At 44.1% G+C, this 18,961-nt stretch overlaps 1 protein-coding gene across 9 annotated transcripts in view; it reads right to left on the minus strand.

Annotated features, from left to right (window-relative positions):
• Nucleotides 1-18,560, minus strand: part of LY9 (lymphocyte antigen 9) — a 31,412-nt gene extending 12,852 nt beyond the window's left edge. For 3 of the 9 annotated variants that reach the window (XR_007458882.1, XM_049634676.1, XM_049634673.1), the window contains exons 1-4: nt 18,350-18,558; nt 14,299-14,625; nt 1,658-1,933; nt 858-1,163 (exon numbers count right to left, since the gene is read on the minus strand). Coding sequence is in view for 8 of the 9 variants with exons in the window: in XM_049634676.1 (XP_049490633.1) it covers nt 858-1,163; nt 1,658-1,933; nt 14,299-14,625; nt 18,350-18,473 (1,033 nt within the window). In the remaining variant the exon portion in view is untranslated. Of the gene's footprint in view, nt 1-857; nt 1,164-1,657; nt 1,934-14,298; nt 14,626-18,349 lie in introns of all 9 variants that reach the window. The other 6 variants (XM_049634675.1, XM_049634674.1, XM_049634672.1 and 3 more) reach the window with 3 other exon arrangements.
• Between the last annotated feature and the right edge of the window lie 401 nt (nt 18,561-18,961).

Here is an 18,961-nt window from a genome sequence, read left to right on the forward strand (position 1 = left end):
TAGAAAAACAAAGATACCACATCATTCTATAGAGTACCCTGTGAAGGACGAGCAAACCCTTCCACACAAGTAAGCACAACATTCCATGTGCTCCAAAGACTCTTCAAGGCTTATGTGTTGAGGTGCCATCGTCTAAGTTTTATTTTATTCAGGAGATAAGGTGTAGAGAGGTGAGTGCAGCACTGACACAGAGTTAGTGCCCAATAAATGTTAGCAATTTTAACAGAAATGTAAGATGGGCATCAGTTGTTCCCGATGCATTATTATTTTTACTAAATCTTCTCGCTTAAAAAAAAATTACATTTGAGTCACAGCTGCTATCGACGTGGACTAGCTGACTCCCAGCATACTTTAGCAGAACCATGGACAGTGACTCTTTTCAGCTACTTAGACATCAACAAACCCAGGCAGGGGATGTGATGACAGGAGAGCCAAGCGGCCCTGGTGGGGGGGGGGGGGGTCAGAGGGTCTTTGGACACTAAAGGCTTTCTCCTCAGTCTTCTCCAATTCCACTCCAGCCAGCTGTTCTCTTATTCAAAAGTGATAGTATTCTATAAAAAAAAACCCACAAAACGATAAGCGATGCAGGAAAACAGTGGCGAGTATTGAAAGTTGGATGGTGGAGACCTAACTGGAAGTCTAGAAGGGGGACATCGGTAGGTGGATTTTGCCCAGCTGCCGGTTAAAAATTTTTCCTCCTGTGAGTTGACTGGTGTGGACCCAACAGTTGTTCAGGTGGCCTGAGGCATTTTGGTAGGAGGAGAGGCTTGAGGGAAGCAGGAGGCAGGGAAAGCAGCAAAGAGGAGAAACATTTCAGGGAAGGCATCTAATGCTTAGCGCTCTGCTCAGAAACTCACGGTAGATGAGCAGGGTGAAATGTCTTCTGCTGATGACTCCGGAGGCCTCTGAACACACGTAGGCATAGTAGTGGCCGGCATTCTCCATCTTTAGCTGGCCAATCTTCAGGGAGTAGTCTTGGCCAGAGTTCTTGTCAGGAATCTTGGGCTTCACTTCCTGCTTTTTGGTGATAATAGATGTGTTAAACATCCAGACAATGTTATTCACGTGGCGACTGGCCGAGAGTGTTAGGGGGAGGGTGACTGACTCCCCGAGGATCCCCACCACTGTCTCCCCCGTTGATCCTCCTCTGGAGGCTCCCGGAGCTGCAATCAGAGATGAGACATTGTGACTTTAGTTACTGGCCCTATTAACCCTCAGCCTGCCTGAAGGAGACTGAAGTCCCACGTGCTCTCCTGCCCACACCCCCTTTCCCTTCCTATCATGAGGCATCCCTGCGGAACACTTGTCACAGACAGGTATGCACCTGGCTCTGCCTTTCACATACCCGGTCCTCTCCTGCCCTTCCTGACCTTCTGAGGAGACCCCAGGGGATACCCCCACCCAAGCAAAGAACAAACTGGATCCCTTCATCCAAACTCTCTTCCCTTCCCTTGTTCTACCCTTAGAGTTTCAGTTCCCTGGTAGTTCCTACATGCCCCGTCAGTCTCTCTCAGGCCTCAGATGGTAGAGTATAAGGGGTCTTCAAGCCTATCTTCTTGCCTCCCTATTCCACCCGTGTCCTGCCAGAACCCTGGCAGGGTTCCATAGCTACTCAGACTTTCTGGAATCGCCAGGAGGGCCTAAGTGGAACCTGTACCTGTACAGAACTGCCGGGCATGGATGGGGCCAGAGGTGCTCTGGCTGACTGGGTTCCTGGCTGTGCAGGTGTATGGCAGGTCTGGGTCACACGGCATCCAGTAGATGGTGATGGTGGAGGCCCCATGGGATTCAGAAGCATGGGTGTTCTTCGGGGTCCAGCTGTACAGAACACTTGTCCCTGCCCTCTCCACAGAGCAAATCAAGGTAATGTTGCAGGAGGCACTATCAGACATGTTCACGGACTTCACGACAACTCGAGGCACCTGCACCTGCTCTGTATGGACAACAGCAATGAGACTACTCACATTCCTTCTGCAGCAGGACAAGGCTGAGAGAAGAAGGTGATGATGACAGAAGAGCTAGGCAGAGAAGGAAGAAGTCAGCATCCTTCAAGGGGAAGTTTTCAGGCTAGACTGCCTCTTTTCTGCATTTCCGTAGATCCTCGACAGGTGTTATTTCCATGACTCAACATGACTGATTACTCCTCTCCCCATCAGTATCTGAACTACTTGAGGACAGGGCCAATGCCTGTGCCTGGACGTCTAACACAGGCTCGGCCCATGAAAGTCACTCTTGAATGTTTGGTGAATAAATGGATAAATAAGTCAGCCCCAAACACTGTGGAGTAGGGAGCTCTGCCTCTAGATTCTTGAGTTCCTTTTGTCTTTTGATCTGAATTTATGACCCATTGTGTTTCCAGAACTTCTTCCTAGTCCTTTCCTTCCCTTTTGTTCCATTTCCCCTATCCACTGTGTGTGTGTGTGTGTGTGTGTGTGTGTGTGTGTGTACAGGTGTGTGTTTAAGTTTGCTTTTTTGGGGAATTAGTAATACATAAAATTGAAAAGATACACGAAAGAGTATATAATTTAAAAAGCAAGCTATCTTGTCCCAGACACCTATTTCCTCTCCCCAGGAATTATTCTGAGGCATTTCTTGTTGATCTTTCTAGAAATATCCTAGGTATAGATGCATACATGATAGCATACTATATATACTGTTCTGAACCCTTTAAAAACCTAACAACATATTGGATTTCTGGGGAAGATGGCAGAGTAAGAGGACCCCAAGCTCACTTTGTCCCATGGATACAACCAGGCAGCACCCACATCAACGTAAATAACCCAGAAAACGACCTGAAGACTAGCAGAACAAACTCTCCACAGCTAAATGTATAGAAGAGGTCACATCAAAGAGAGGGTGGGGAGGGCAGAGATACAGTTGGGAGCTAAATGGACACACAGGACTGTCCAAGGGAGGGAAGGTGCAAGAGGGGACAGAAACAGACTCTCATACAGGGAAGATGAGTCCTCATAACATTTAGTTTTGAACAACAGTGGGGCCTAATTTCATGAGTTCTTACAATCAGTGGGGCTTAACACCTGGAACTTAAACATTATTTTTTAATGTCTAATTTTGAGAAAGAGAGAGACAGAGCACGAGTGGGGGAGGGGCAGAGAGAGAGGAAGACATAGAATCTGAAGCAGGCTCCAGGCTCCAGGCTCTGAGCTGTCAGCACAGAGCCTGACTTGGGGCTCAAACCCACGAGCTGTGAGATCATGACCTGAGCTGAGGTCGGATGCTCAACTGACTGAGGCGCCTAGGTGCCCTAACACCTGAAACTAAAAGTCAGTGGGCTCAGCTCTGGGAGGGGGAGAGGAAACTGAGTACCTGCCCTTAAAAAGGCAGCACCACAAACGGCTCTGGAGATACAACATAGAAGCAGCAGTTTGAAACCCCTGTAATATATGGGAAAGATATTTGTTTACTAATCTCAGAATGTGTGCTGTAGGGGCAAAGATTGTTGAGAGCTTCTCCAGGAACAACGGAGCTGGTGGAAATCATATCCCTCCCTGGCCCGCCAGCCCAGACACATGGACACCTGTGGGAACCAGTGTAGGGCCAACACTTAATACCTAACTTGCTAGCCGCACACTCCACCCCTGCATTCTCCCATAGATATGCCCTCTCCAGTTATGCCTCTGTTCTAGGTCCCCTCCCACGGCAGACCTGAACAAACCTTGCTAACACCAGACACCCTGTCCTCCACACTAATCCCCCCTCCTCCGGCCCCACCGCTTTTGCAGATCTGTCCCCTCCAACCCAGCCTGCCTGGTTCCCATTGGCTACAGGTGCCCTTCTGCAACCAACCAGCGCAAACCTTGATAATGCTGCCAAGCCTGCCCCTGCTTTCTCTTGTGGCCCTGCCCCCTCCAATGCACTCTTGGATGGAGCCCATCCAAAGTGAGGCCACAAGCCTGGCAGTGTGCAAGCAGTGCCAGCAGGGGCCAGCAATGGGCCGGGGACAGACGTCTGGTCTGACTACAGGCCCTGCCCACCAATGAAAGCTTTTCTGGAAACAAAACAAGGAAAGCATCCTGCAGTTCAGTGCTACCGCATCTCTGGCAAATGCTTGGTCTGAATTGACTCAAGGCCAGGGCCCTAGATTGACCCACTAACAACACAAGGACCAAACCCTGCCCACAACAGGAAAGGACAGCCATTGCAGATGACTGGACTGAAGGCAAAAGTGGCTCAGCCACAACAGCAGGGCATACACAACACACATAGGAGACACCCCTGAAGCTCCAAGTTCTGGTGAACAAGGGACACTGCACTGCAGGGCACTCTAGGTCCTCTTCTTCATAAAGCCACTACTTTTTTCAAATGTTTATTTATATTTTATATACAGAGAGACAGAGCACAAGCAGGGGAGGGGCAGGGAGAGAGGGAGACAGAATCTGAAGCAGTCTCCAGGCTCTGAGCTGTCAGCACAGAGCCTGACATGGGGCTTGAACTCATGAGCTGTAAGATCATGACCTGAGCTGAAGCTGGATGCTTAACTGACTGAGCCACCCAGGCACCCCAAGCCACTACTTTGAAGAGCAGGAGATGAAACTGACTTTCCTACCACATATAAACAGATACAGAGAGTTAGATAAAATGAGGAAACAGAAGACTATGTCCCAAATGAGAGAACAAGACAAAATCATGGCAACAGAAATAAAAGAAATGGAGATAAGTAGTATGTCTGATAAAGAATTTAGAGTAATGGTCATAAAGATACTCACTGGACTTGAGAAGAGTGGAGGACCTCAGTGGAGTGGAAGACCTCTCTTTAAAAAAGAGATAGAAAACATAAAAAGAACCACGCAGAGAAGAAGAACTCAACAACTGAAATTAAAAATACACAGATGGAATAAAAAGACCAGAGAAAGCAGAACAGATCAGTGACATGGAAGACAGAGTAATGGAAAACAATCAAGCTGAACAGAGGAAAAAAATAATTAGAAAAAAAGAAAATAGACCGGGAGCTCAGCAACACCATCAAGTGTAATAATAGCATTATAAGGATCCCAGAAGGAGAAGAGAATTTGAAGAAATAATAGTAAAAACTTGCTGAATCTGATTTCTGAAACAGAAAGCCAGATCCAGGAGACACAGAGAGCCCCCCAAAATCTCCCAAGGATGTCCACACCAAACACATAGGAACTAAAATGGCAAAAAGTAGTGATAAGAGAATAATTTAAGAACACCAAGAGAAAAGAAAACAGTTACATGCAAGGGAGAATCCCATAAGGCTATGAGCTAATTTTTCAGTAGAAACTTTGCAGGACAAAAGGGAGTGGCATGATATATTCAAAGTGCTGAAAGGAGAAAACCTGCAACCAAGAATACTCTATCAGGCAAAGCTATTATTCAGAATAGAAGGAGACACAAGGAGTTTCCCAGACAAATGTTAAGGGAATCCATGACTACTAAACCAGCCCCGCAAGAAATGTTAAAGGGGACTCTTTGAATGGAAAGGAAAGATCATAAGTAGGAGTGAGAAAAGTAGGAAGCACAAAAGCAATAAAAATAAATTTATCTATAGAGATCAGTCAAAGGATTCACAAAATAAAAAGATGTAAAGTATGGCACCGTATACCTAACATGTGGGAGGGAGATGAGTAAAGAATAGGTTCAAATTTGAATGACCATTAAATTAATACAGGCTGCTATATGAAACAGATGTTATATATAGACCTAATGGTAACCACAAATCAAAAATCAGTGATAGATATGCAAAGAAATAAACAGAAAAGAATCCAAGTATATCACTAAGAAAGCCAACAAATGGTGAGAGAAGAGAGCCAGAGAAGAAAGAGAACTACAAAAACAACCATAAAACAAACAACAAAATGGCAACAAGTACATACCTGTCAATAACTATTTTGAATGTAAGTGGACTGAAAGCTCCAGTCAAAAGACATAGCATGGCAGAATGGATAAAAAAAGCAAGATCTATTTATATGCTGCCTATGAGAGACTCATTTCAAACCTAAAGACACATGCAGATTAAAAGTGAAGTGATGGAAAATCATTGATTATGTGAATGGACATGAAAAAAAAAAGCTGGCAAAGCAATAATTGACATAATTGACGAAATGGGCTTTAAGACAAAGAGTGTGACAAGAGAAAAAGGACACTATGTAATCGTAAAGGGTATAATCCAATGAGAATATATAACAATTGTAAATATTTATGAACCCAACATAGAAGTACCCAAATACATAAAGCAGCTAGTAACAAACATAAAGAAAAGGAAGTAATTGATAGTAATACAATACTAGCAGGGGCCTTTAACACCCCACTTACATCAATGGATAGATCATCCAAACAGAAAATCAACAAGGAAACAAGTGGCTTTGAATGACATATTGGAACAGATGGATCTAATAGATATATTCACAACATTTCATCCTAAAACAGCAGAATACACATTCTTTTCACGTGCTCATCAGCATTCTCCACAATAGGTCACATACTTGGCCACCAAACCAGTCTCAACAAACTTAAAAAAATCAAAGTCATATCTGCATCTTTTCTGACCACAACACTATGAAACTAGAAATGAATCACAAGAAAAAGTTTGGAAAAGATACAAACACATGGAGGTTAAATAACATGCTATTAAACAATGAATGAGTCAACCAAGAAATCAGAGGAAATAAAAAAAAATACACGTAGAAAATGAAAATGAAAACACAACAGTCCAAAATCTTTGGGATGCAGCAAAAGTTGTTCTAAGAAGGAAGTTTATAGCAATATAGGCCTACATCAAGAAGCAAGAAAAATCTGACATAAACAACCTAATTTTACACCTAAAGGAGCTACAAAAGAAGAACAAACAAAACCCCAAACCAGTCGAAGGAAAGAAATAATCAAGATGAGAGCAGAAATAAATGAAATCAAAACTTCAAAACAGACAAACAAACAATAGAACAGATCAATGAAACCAGGAGCTGTTTCTTCGAAAAGGTCAACAAAATTGATAGGCCTTTAGCTAGACTCAGACAGATAGAGAGAGAGAGAGAGAAAACTCAAGTAAACAAAATCCGAAATGAAAGAGGATAAATAACTGACACACAAAAGTACAAAGGATTATAAGAGAATATTATGAAAAATTATATGTCAATAAATTGCACAATCTAGAAGAAATGGATAAATGCCTAGAAAATATAACCTCCCAAAACTGAATCAGGAAGAAATAGAAAATTTGAACAGACTGATTACCATCAATGAAATTGAATCAATAATCAAAAAACTCCCAAAACAAAAAATCCGGGACTTGACATCTTCATAGATGAATTCTACCAAACATTTAAAGAAGAGTTAATGCCTATTATTCTCAAACCATTCCAAAAAATAAGAGAGGAAGGAAACTTCTAAATTCATTCTATGAGGCTAGCATTACCCTGATTCCAAACCAGATAAAGACACTACCAGAGAGAGAGAGAGAGAGAGAGAACTACAGGTCAATATTTCTGATGAACATAGATACAAAAATCCTCAACAAAAAAATTAGCAAACCAAATCCAGCAATACATTAAAAAAAATCACTCACCATGATCAAGTGGGATTTATTCCTGGAATGCAAGGGTGGTTCAATATTCACAAATCAAATGACATGATACATCCCATAAACACAGAAAGGATAAAAAGCATCTGATCATTTCAATAGATACAAAAAAAGCATTTGACAAAGAACAACATCCATTCATGATAAAAATCCTCAACAAGGTAGGTTTAGAGGGAACACACCTCAACAAAATAAAGCCCATATATAAAAAATCCCACAGCTAACGTTATACTTAATAGTGAAAAACTGAGAGCTTTTCCGCTAAGGTCAGGAACAAGAAAGGATGTCTACTCTCACCACTTTTATTCAAACTAGTACTGTATGTCCTAGCCATAGCAATTAGACAACAAAAAGAAATAAAATGTATCTGAATTGGTAACAAAAAAGTAAGACTTTCACTATTTGCAGATGACATGATACTATGTATAGAAAACCCTAAAGATTCCACCAAAAAAAAAAAAAAAAGCCACTAGAACTGATAAATGAATTCAGTAAGGTTGCAGGGTACAAAATCAATATACAGAAGTCCATTGCATTTCTGTACACTAATAATGAAGCAGCAGAAAGAGAAATTAAGAAAACAATCTCATTTACAATTGCACCAAAATTAATAAAATACTCAGGAATAAACTTTACCAAGGAGGTGAAAGATCTGTACTCTGAAAACTGTAAAACACTGATGAAAGAAACTGAAGAAGACACAAATAAATGGAAAGATATTCCATGCTCATGGATTGGAAGAACAAATATTACTGAATTTCCAGGTTAGTCAAAGCAATATACAGATTTAATGCAACCCCTGCCAAAATACCAACAGCATTTTTCACAGAACTAGAACAAACAATGCTTAAATTTGTATGGAATCACACAAGAACCTGAATAGCCAAAGCAATCTTGAAAAAGAAGAACAAATTTGGAAGTATCATGATACGAGATTTCAAGATATACTACAAAACTTTAGTAATCAAAGCAGTATGGCAGTGGCACAGAAATGGACACCTAGATGCATGGAACAGAATAGAGAGCCCAGAAATAAACCCATGATTATATATCAATTAATCTTCGACAAAGGAGGCAAGAATATTCAATGGGAAAAAGACAATCTCTTCAATAAATAGTGTTGGGAAAACTGAACAGCTACATACAAAAGAAAGAAACTGAGCCACCTGCTTACACCATATACAAATGTAAACTCAAAACGGATTAAGGACCTAAATGTGACACTTAAAGTCATAAAGATCCTAGAAGAGAGCACAGGTAGTGATTTCTCTAACATTGGCCATACCAACATTTTTGTAGTTATGTTTCCTGAGGCAAGGGCAACAAAAGCAAAAAGCAACTATTGGGACTACATCAAAATAAAAAGCTTCTGCACATCAAAAGAAACAATCAACGAAACGAAAAGACAACCTATTGAACGGGAGAAGATATTTGCAAATGATGTATTCCATAAAGGATTAGTGTCCAAAATATATAAAGAACTTATACAACTAAACACCCAAAAAACAAATAACCCAATTAAAAAATGGACAGAAGACGTGAAGAGACATTTCTCCAAAGAAGACATCCAGATGTCAACAGACACATGAAAAGATGTTTGGGGCGTCTCGGTGGCTCAGCTGTTTAAGCGACCGACTCTTGATTTTGACTCTCGTGATCTTATGGCTCTGCTGACCATGCAGAAACCCATGTTTGGGATTCTCTCTCTTCCTCCTCTTCCCCTCCCCTGCTCATTCTCTCTTTCTCTCTCTCTCTCTCTGTCTTTCTGTCTCAGAATAAATAGATAAAAAAAAAAAGAAAAGTTGGTCATCATCACTCATCATCAGGGAAATGCAACTCAAAACTACAATGAGACATCATATCATACTTGTCAGAATAGCTAAAACAAAAAAAACACAAGAAACAACAAGTGTTGGTAAGGATGTGGAGAAAAAGGAACCTTGTGCACTGTTGGTGGGAATGCAAACTTGTGCAGCCACTGCAGAAAACAGTATGCAGGTTCCTCAGAAAATTAAAAATAGAACTAACATATGATCCAGTAATTCCACAACTGGGTATTTACCCAAAGAATATGAAAACACTAATTTGAAAAGATATATGCACCTCTACGTTTGTTGCAGCATTATCTACAGTAGCCAAATTATGGAAACAGCCCAAGTGTCTATCGGTCGATGAATGGATAAAGAAGATATGGTATAGATAAGTGAATATTATTCAGCCACAAGAACAAATGCAATCTTGCCATTTGTAACAATAGATGGCTCTAGAGAGTATTTAGCTAAGTGAAATAAGTCAGTCAGAGAAAAACAAATACTATATGATCTCACTCATATGTAGAAATTAAGAAACAGAATGAACAAGGAAAAAAAGACCAACCCCCCCCCCCCCAAAAAAAAAAAGATGCTTAACTACAGAGAACACACTGATGGCTGGCCAGAGGGGAGGTGGGTAGGCGATGGATGAACTAAGTGAAGGGGATTAAGAGTACACTTATGATGAGGGTGTCTGGGTGGCTCAGTCGGTTGATCATCTGACTGGCTCAGGTCATGATCTCACGGTTTGTGAGTTCGAGCCCACATCAGGCTCACCGCTCTCAGTGCCGAGCCCCCTTCAGAACCTCTGACCCCCTTTCTCCTGTCCATTCCTCCACTCGTGTGTGCTCTCTCTCTCACAAATAAGTAAATAAACGAACATTTAAAAAAGACTACACATGTGATGAGCACTGGGTGCTGTATGAAGTGTTGAATCACTGCTGAATCACTGAAACTAATATAACAGTGGATGCTAACTATGCTGGAATTAAAAAAAAAATTAACACTATATCTTGGGAATTGTATGTCGGTGCACATCGATTCATTATAGAATCGATCATTGATTCAACAGAGTTGATTCAGTCTATTTCTATTCGCGGCATAGAATTCCATTTCTTTAATATATGCGGAGCCCTCTACAAATCAATTTTTAAAAACCTACCTGATAGAAAAATGGTGTCATAGGCTGAATTGTGTCTTCCCAAAGTTCAGATGTTAAAGCCCTGACTCCAAGTACCTAAGAATATGTTTTTATATGGATATAGGACTGTGTTTGGAGAGAGAAGTCATTACATTAAAATGAGGTCATTAGAATGGTCCCTAACCCAATATGACTGGTGTCCTTACACGAAGAGGGGGCACCTGAGTGGCTCAGTCACTTAAGCGTCTGACTTCGGCTCAGGTCACCATCTCGCGGTCCGTGAGTTCGAGCCCCGCGTCGGGCTCTGTGCTGATGGCTCAGAGCCTGGAGCCTGCTTCGGATTCTGTGTCCCCCTCTCTCCCTGCCCCTCCCCCGCTCTCTCTCTGTCTCTCTCTCTCTCAGAAATAAAATAAAAACATTAACACATTTTTAAGAAGAGGAGACCGGGACACAGACAGCACGGACAGAATGACAACCGTGTGAGAACCCAGAGAGAGAAGGTGGCTATTTGCAAGCCAAAGGGAGAGGCTTTGGAGGAAACCCAACCTGCCGACATCTTGACTGGTCTCCAGAGCTGCGAGAAAGTAAACTTCTGTTGTTAAGGTTACTGTCTGTGGTACTCGGTTATGGCAGCCTTAGCAAACCAGTATGGATTTTGGTACCAGAAATGGGTTGCTGCTGTAACAAACACCGAAAAATGTGGAAGTGGCTTTGGACTCGGCTAATGGATACAGGTCTAGAGGGTTTTGAAGCATGTGTTAGGAAAAGCCTAGACTGTCCTCAAGAGACTGTAGAAATATGGATGTTAAAGTTGGTTCTGGTAAGGGCTCAGAAAGAAGAGAGGAGAGCTGAAGAGGAAGCTTCCGTTATCCTGGAGTCACACAGGGTATTATCATGAGCAGAATATTGGTAGAAATATGAACCCTACAGGTGTTTCTGGCGAGGTGTGAGATGTAACTGAGGAACATGTTATTGGACACTAGAGGAAGTGACCCACTCGTCACAGAGTGGTGAAGAATTTAGAAAAATTGCGTTGCAGTGTTTTGTAGAAAGTAGCAGATTCAGGGGTGCCTGGGTGGCTCTGTTGGTTGAGCGTCCAACTCTTGATTTCAGCTCAGGTCACGATGTCATGATTTGTGGGTTTGAGCCCTGGGTCGGGCTCTGCGTTGACGGTGCAGAGCCTGCTTGGGATTCTCTCTCTCCCTTTCTCTCTCTCTGCCCCTCCCCTGCTCACACATGCACACACACTCTCTCTCTCTCAAAAGAAATAAACTTAAAAAAAAATTTAAGAAACAAACTTTAAAAAAAGAAAGTAGCACATTTAAATGATAAATTTGAGTATTTCGCTAAAGAGATCTCTAAGCAAAGTATTGAGGGCACTATGTGGTTTTTCCTTTCTGCTTGTCGTACAATTTTAGAGGAGGGCCATAAATTGAAGAAGGAAGTGTTGAGAAAGAAGGAACCAGAACTTGCAGATTTAGAAAATTCTCAGCCTATAAGGTGTGGCTAGACAACATTTGCTGAAGAGATTACGGTGTGACTCATGGATTTAGTCAACTCTATCAGCAGAAGTGTTTCCAGCCTGGACTGAAGGGACAGAGGTGGGACAAAATTAAGAAACGCTGTCACACTTGTGGGATTCTACAGGATGGGCCAATAGAGCTTCTCAGTTGAGATCATGCCTTATCCTTCGAGAAGAGGGAAGAATATGCCCAAGAGCAGTTCAGGGGTGGATAGGGCTGCCACTGCCTTTGCCCCCCCTGGCCTAGAGGGCCCAGGCCCAGGGGCAGTTGGTGGGGCGATTTCCTCCTTGGTTCCAGGGGTCAGGGATGCTGCCCAGGGCCAAGGAGTGGGGGGCGGCCACCCAGGGGGCCCAGAGGATAGAGCATAGGGCCAAATAAGATTGTTCTTAAAGGTTAAAATTTAATGGGATTTGACCTGCTAGATCGCAGACTTCCTTGGGATCCATGGCCGCTCTCTTCTTTTCTATTGCTCCCTTTTGGAATATGAATGTCTATCCTATGCCTATCCCACCATCCTAGTATGGAGACAGATAACTTGTCTGGTTTTCCAGTTTCACAGCCAGGGGGGGAATTTTGCCTCAAGACAAATTACATCTCGAGTCTCACCCATAATGCTTTAGATGATATCTAGATAAGCTTTTGGACTTAGAATTGATACTGGGGTGTCTGCTGAGATGGAATGAATGTATTTCGCACATGAGAAGGAAGTGAGTTTTGGGGGGCCAGAGGGCAGACTGTTATGAACTGAATCGTGTCCCTTCAAAATTCATATGTTGAAGCCCTGATCCCCGGTACCCCAGAATGTGACTCGATTCGGAGACAGAGCCTTTCAAGAGATAATTAAGGGGGGGCGCCTGGGTGGCTCAGTCAGTTGGGTGTCCTACCCTTCATTTCTGCTCGGGTCATGATCTGATGGTTCGTGGGACTGAGCTCTGCCCTGACAGTGCGGAGCCTGCTTGGGATTTCCTCTCTCCCCTCTCTCTTCCTCTCTCTGCCCCTCCCCACCCATCTAGCGCGCGCTCTCTCTCAAAATACATAAACAGACTTAAAAAAAATATAAAGAGGGAATTAAGTTGAAATTAGGAACCAAGGAACAGACTCTCAGCCCTACAGGGCAAATTGCTGGTCACCAGAAGGGAGGCGTGGTGGGGGGAATGGGTGAAACAGGCGAAGGGGACAAAGGGAACAGGTGACACTCATATTGGTGAGCACTGAGTAACGTACAGAAGTGTTGAATCACTATATTGTACCCTGAAACTAATATAACACTGTATGTTAACTATACTGGAATTAAAACAAAAAACCTAAACATAAAGAATGACTTACATGGATTATACATTAACCAGTAAACAATTTATTTAAAAGAACACTTTTTAGCTTCTCTTTTCTTTTTTTTTTAATTTTTTTTAACGTTTATTTATTTTTGAGACAGAGAGAGACAGAGCATGAATGGGGGAGGGTCAGAGAGAGGGAGGCACAGAATCCGAAACAGGCTCCAGGCTCTGAGCCGTCAGCACAGAGCCCGACACGGGGCTCGAACTCACGGACCATGAGATCGTGACCTGGGCGGAAGTCGGACGTCTAACCGACTGAGCCACCCAGGTGCCCCTAGCTTCTCTTTTCTTGATAGGACCGTGTGAGGACGTGTCGAGAGGGTAGTTATTGGCAAGCCTGGAAGCCAGGCCGCAGGAGAAACCCAACCTGCTGATATCTTGAGTTTGAACTTCCAGCCTCCAGAACCATGAGAAAATAAGTTTCCGTTGTTTAAACCACCCCGTCTGTGGTATTTGGTTAATGTCAGCCCTAGCAAGCTAGTATAGATGGGTAAAGGGTATTATAACAGGGTTACAGAAAAGAGAATACAAACGGCTTTTAAACCCATTTTGTCTGTGTTTTCACTCTGACGTCTATATTTATGGAACCGGATGAAAGTGACCAACAAGATAGTCCTATCTGTCCTCGAGGGATAAACTGCTGGAGAGAGAAAAAAAAAAATCTGCTTTTAAAAATAAAAGATCAGGGGCACCTGAGTGGCTCAGTCGGTTGAGTGTCTGATTCTTGATTTTGGCTCAGGTCATGATCTCACTCGCAGTTTGTGAGTTCGAGCCCAGCGTCGGGCTCTGTGCTGACAGCGTGGAGCCTGCTTGGGATTCTCTCTCCCCCTCCCTCTCCCTCTCCGCTACCCTCTCTGTCAAAAATAAAGAAATAAACATAAAAAAAAAAATCCCAAAAGATCAAAACCCACAGAAGCCCTCTAGAACTCACCATAGACACGCAGGATGAATTCCTCATCAGCGGTGACCTCAGAATTCTTGCGGTTTATCTGGGCTTTGTAGGATCCTGCGTCTTCCAAAGTCAGGTTGCTGATAGACAAGGAGTAGTTCCAGCTGATGTTCAGTCGGTTCTGGTAGCTTTTGTCCATAATGATAACTTGCGTTTCTGTGACTGCTAAAGCAAGAGCTTTTTGGGGACCATTCCAGGTGACGTGCTCAATCTCTGTGTCCACCGAAATGTTCAGGGAGAAAGTCACCGACCCTCCTAGAATCCCTGGCACCACTGTTGGGGGTGAGTCCTTTCCAGAGGCTTCTAGTCCTACAGCGACAGAAGAGGGAGTGGAGGAGCAGTTGGACTCTTCAAGTCAGCCTTCATTCATTCATTCATTCATTCACTCATTCATTCATTCATTCATTCACTCATTCATTCACTCATTCATTCATTCATTCACTCATTCATTCATTCATTCACTCATTCATTCATTCATTCACTCATTCAATAAAAACACAGTGAGAATAAATCCCAGGTGATGAGAAATGAAATAAAATTCCAGCCCTCCTTCCTCTAGGCTTGTTGCCTAACAAAATCATTCATTCATGCCCCAAATTAACTTTCATTCCCTTTCTCCCATGAATGCATCTACAATAATCAGGGAAACAGACATTCTAGGTTTCTGTCCCAGCAGGGAAACTAGCCTTGTGGCTTTGGGTGAATTTTTGAATTTCTTTGAGAATCAGTTTACCCATCTATGGGACAGAAATGTTCATTATGGGTGTGAATGAATACAGATGGCAAAGTTGGAATAAAATCACGTTGCTGCAAATCATAAAGAACAAAAGAGGTAAAAAAAAAAAAAGGAGCACCTTTTTAAAAATTAGATGGCAAGATGGATGCCTAGCAGCGTGGATAGATGGATAGGTGTGTGAGAAGGCGAGTGAAATGAAAGTGATGGGAGATCCAGGGTGGGAAGCATATGAGTGTTGGTGTAAAATTCTTTCAAGCTTTCCCTGTGCTCAAGAATTTTCATAATGAGATGTTAGCAACAAAAGCAGCCTCTGTCTCACTCTTCCTTTCCCTCATGGCCCAGGGGATCTCAGACTGGCTTTGCCTTGGCCGGGGAGATCTGGTCTGTCCTTAGGAACAAGGTTTGGGGTTCGGGATAGTAAGTAGCATCGAATCCTCTCCTAATTGCCTCATCTCAGGAAAGACCAAGATTCCCGATAAACATTGTTACCGCGGCTTCCAGAGGCCCGGCATCTGTCCGAGGCAGCTCATTTCCTTGTAGGGGCCCTGTGAATGTCGGCTGGGTGACCCCAGCCTGGATTCCCAGATTCAAGGACTTCTGAGGCTCTGGAGAGTCCTCTGAAAATTCCGGACTAAGTCAGATGGGTTCAGGACCCAGATTACTCCAGGAATCCGGGCGGAAACATAAGTAAAAAATGTTAGAGAGAGAGAGAGAGAGAGAGAAGAAAGGCCCAGGTACAGCCTGGACTGATGGAAAAAGGCCGAGGCGTGCTCTGAATACCCAGAGGGTACAGAATTATGCAGATACAGAGATACAGAGAAGAGATACAGAGATACAGAGAAGAGATACAGAGAAGAGATACAGATACAGAGAAGAGACTCCCAGACTGGTGTAGATCAGGTGTGTGTGGGGAGGGTTCTCTATCCATCATCATCCAAGCACTTGGACCTTGTGGAGAGGCAGCTAGGAAGGACGCAGAGCTAGGGACCTTGGACGAGCTAGGCTAGGTCGCTTCAGGTGAATTCTGGGGGGTAGTCAGAAGGGAGAAAGTTGGTTGGTTTTGATGCTGGCTTGAAGTTGCCTTGCAGAGAGCTCTTCTCATCTGGAAGATGCTGGCGATTGCTACGTCATGGAGAAATCACCTCGTTCAATCCTCAAAATTACCTGGTGACTAGCCACCCCCTCCCCCCACCTTTTTGTTCACAGATGAGGAGCTAAAATTTCAAGCGTTTAAACTATTTGCTTGAGACGACAGGGTCGGTCAGCTCTCTCTTCACATCAAAGATCAGCAAAGGTCCCCAGACTGTCAGCAAGGGGAGCGGGAGGCGGTTCGTGGCGGTCAAACCCTGTTACCTGGTGAAGCAAACAATGCTACATGACAGGTATCAGCCACCTTATTTCGAACTACTTATTTTGAACTATTATTGTGGCAAGTCGTCGAATGGCATTCAACGGTCGTGATAACTGAATTTGGCTTCTCCGTCTTTACTAGTTTCCAAATAAGCCACTTAGTGATTGTAACAATCAGCTTCTACCAACTAGGTACCGAGCACTGACATGTATCATTTTTAATCTATTGAGAGAGTCTTGCATGATCCAATTTACGAATCACATTCTCTACTTAAGACGCAGAGACTCACACAGCTAGGAAGTAACGGAACAAGGATTTAATTTCAAATGTTTCCGACTGGCCCAAGGTAAGCCACTTTGGCATGAAGGTTATTCTGAGCTGAAGGCGATCGAGACCGTGTGGGCTCAAGAGAAACTTTGCCCCCCCCTTCACTACATAGAAGACTCTAAGTTGGGGTCTTTCCCAGGATAAGGGTTGTGAGCAGAGATAAATCTGATCTGCGTGACCCATCTGTATGGCACGGCGAACATCTAATTACCAAACATCTGTTCTCTTTGTCGCCCTGTGAACTACTTGCCTCCCCTCGGAAGTCCCAGACCCCTGCCCCCTTCTCCTTAGTTTGGGATGACATACAGACCTCATTTTGCCTGTCTTTGAAATCCCGTGTCTGTCTGTGTGGATTCCCCATACATACACTATTAAGTTGTATTTTCTCCTGTTAATCTGTCTCATGTCAATTGGATTCTTAGTCCAGCTGGAAGGACCTTGAAGGGGACAGGAATCCTTACTCTCCAAACAGGGGACAGGACGTTCTGCTCCCTGACATACTAAAACGGAAGGACTTTTCACCCTACTGTCTCCTAAGTTCCTGAAACCACTCCTTGGATCCACAAGAGCATCAAGGTAACTCCCTGCTAGACCAAAACAGGGAAGTTTGAGGTTATCCTGTCTGGTGGAGCTAGACAGAGGGAGAGGTGCCTCTCTGCCTGGAAATTGACTTGTTGGTCACCTGAGGCTTGGGTGACATCGCATTGGCTAATTTCGGGTTTATCCAACACAACCAAGAAGCACCCCAAAAGTTGGGTGTGGATATAAAGAGCCGTGATGCTTCCGATGTTTTCACGGTGAGCAATGATGAAAATGGAAAATGAGGACAGTTCAGACTTGACCTCAGCCCTGGAGTCTAGGCCCCTCTCTTCCATACATGCATCTGGGAGTTCTTCTAGAACTCCCCTCACTGCCTACGCCTCCTACTCCCACTACTTTCCGGGTCCCTATGCTACTGTACCATGCTCCAAGGCCCTGGGGAAAATGGGATTACCAGGGGACAGTAGATGCCACCACACCGGGTGGCTGAGACATTCCCTGGGGTAGTGGGTCAGCTCTGCCTGCCGGCCATGCTGCTGAGAGATGTTTCCCAGAAACCTGCAGGACTTGGGCCTTGATGGGGAGGTAGGATGTGAGGAGAAAAGGACACTCAGAGAGCAGCCACCTGGCCCAGTGCCACCAGACCATCTCCGGATCCCCAGGGAAGCCTGAAGTTTGGGATAGAAGGTAAGCATGACAGAACGTAGAAAGAAGTTCCAGGAGTTCTATGTGTCCCTAAGAAAGGGGGGTGGCTAGTCATCAGGGGAAACTTCCGTATCTCTCTGTGCATTCTATCCACACTGTGTGGGGAGCAAACTCACCACTCAGCATTTCTCAGCAGGAAAACGTGAGGGTGAGAGGAACACAGTCTGAGCCCAGACTTGAGACTGGGGCTAGGATGCCGTCTGCTCATGGTGAGTGACTGTGCATGCACTCACACACAGAGACACAGCTGGGAATAAGGTGGAACCCGCAGAATGACCACGAAGAGAAGAGTTTCCTGAGTTTGCCAGCAAAGAATGTGACCGGCCCCAGAGGGACACCACGAGCAAGCGGTGGTGGCCGCAATGTGGACTTACCCACGAGCAGGAAGAGGAGATGTGTCCACAGTAAGGGAGAGAATACGTGCGGCTGACTCTTCTGTGGTTTCCTGGAGAAGGACCGTAGCACCCAGTCATCCGGGTGTTTCTTTGGACCCGCCATGATGATCTTCTCTCAGACCTCAGGCTGAAAGAGGAAGTGCTTACCACAGCTTCCCTGCTTGTGCACGCGCGCGCGCACGTGTGTGTGTGTGTGTGTGTCCCAGGGAGGGTTGTTTATATCTGGTACCACAGACTCCTCCCACATGCTCAGGCTGGGGTAGGGGGTCCTACGTCTTTTCAGGGCCTTCATGGGATTTGCACATCCATGGGGGGGGGAATCACCTTCTTCAGCATCAGGAAACTTGGGTTCTAAACTCGGCCCTGAAGGTGGCCCCTCAATATCTCCACCTCCTGGTATTCATGCCCGTGTGTAATCACCTCTTTTTTTTTTTTTTTTTTTTTAAAGATTTTAAGTCATCTCTACACCCACTGTGGGGCTCGACTCATAACCACAAGATCAAGGGTCGCATGTTCTGACTGAGCCAGCCAGGTGCCCTGTAATCACGTCTTCTTGAGTGTGGGCTGGATGGAGTGGCTTACTGCTCGTGA

The sequence above is a fragment of the Panthera uncia genome, chromosome F1 (assembly GCF_023721935.1).
Source record: "Panthera uncia isolate 11264 chromosome F1, Puncia_PCG_1.0, whole genome shotgun sequence".
Taxonomy (NCBI): Eukaryota; Metazoa; Chordata; class Mammalia; order Carnivora; family Felidae; genus Panthera; species Panthera uncia.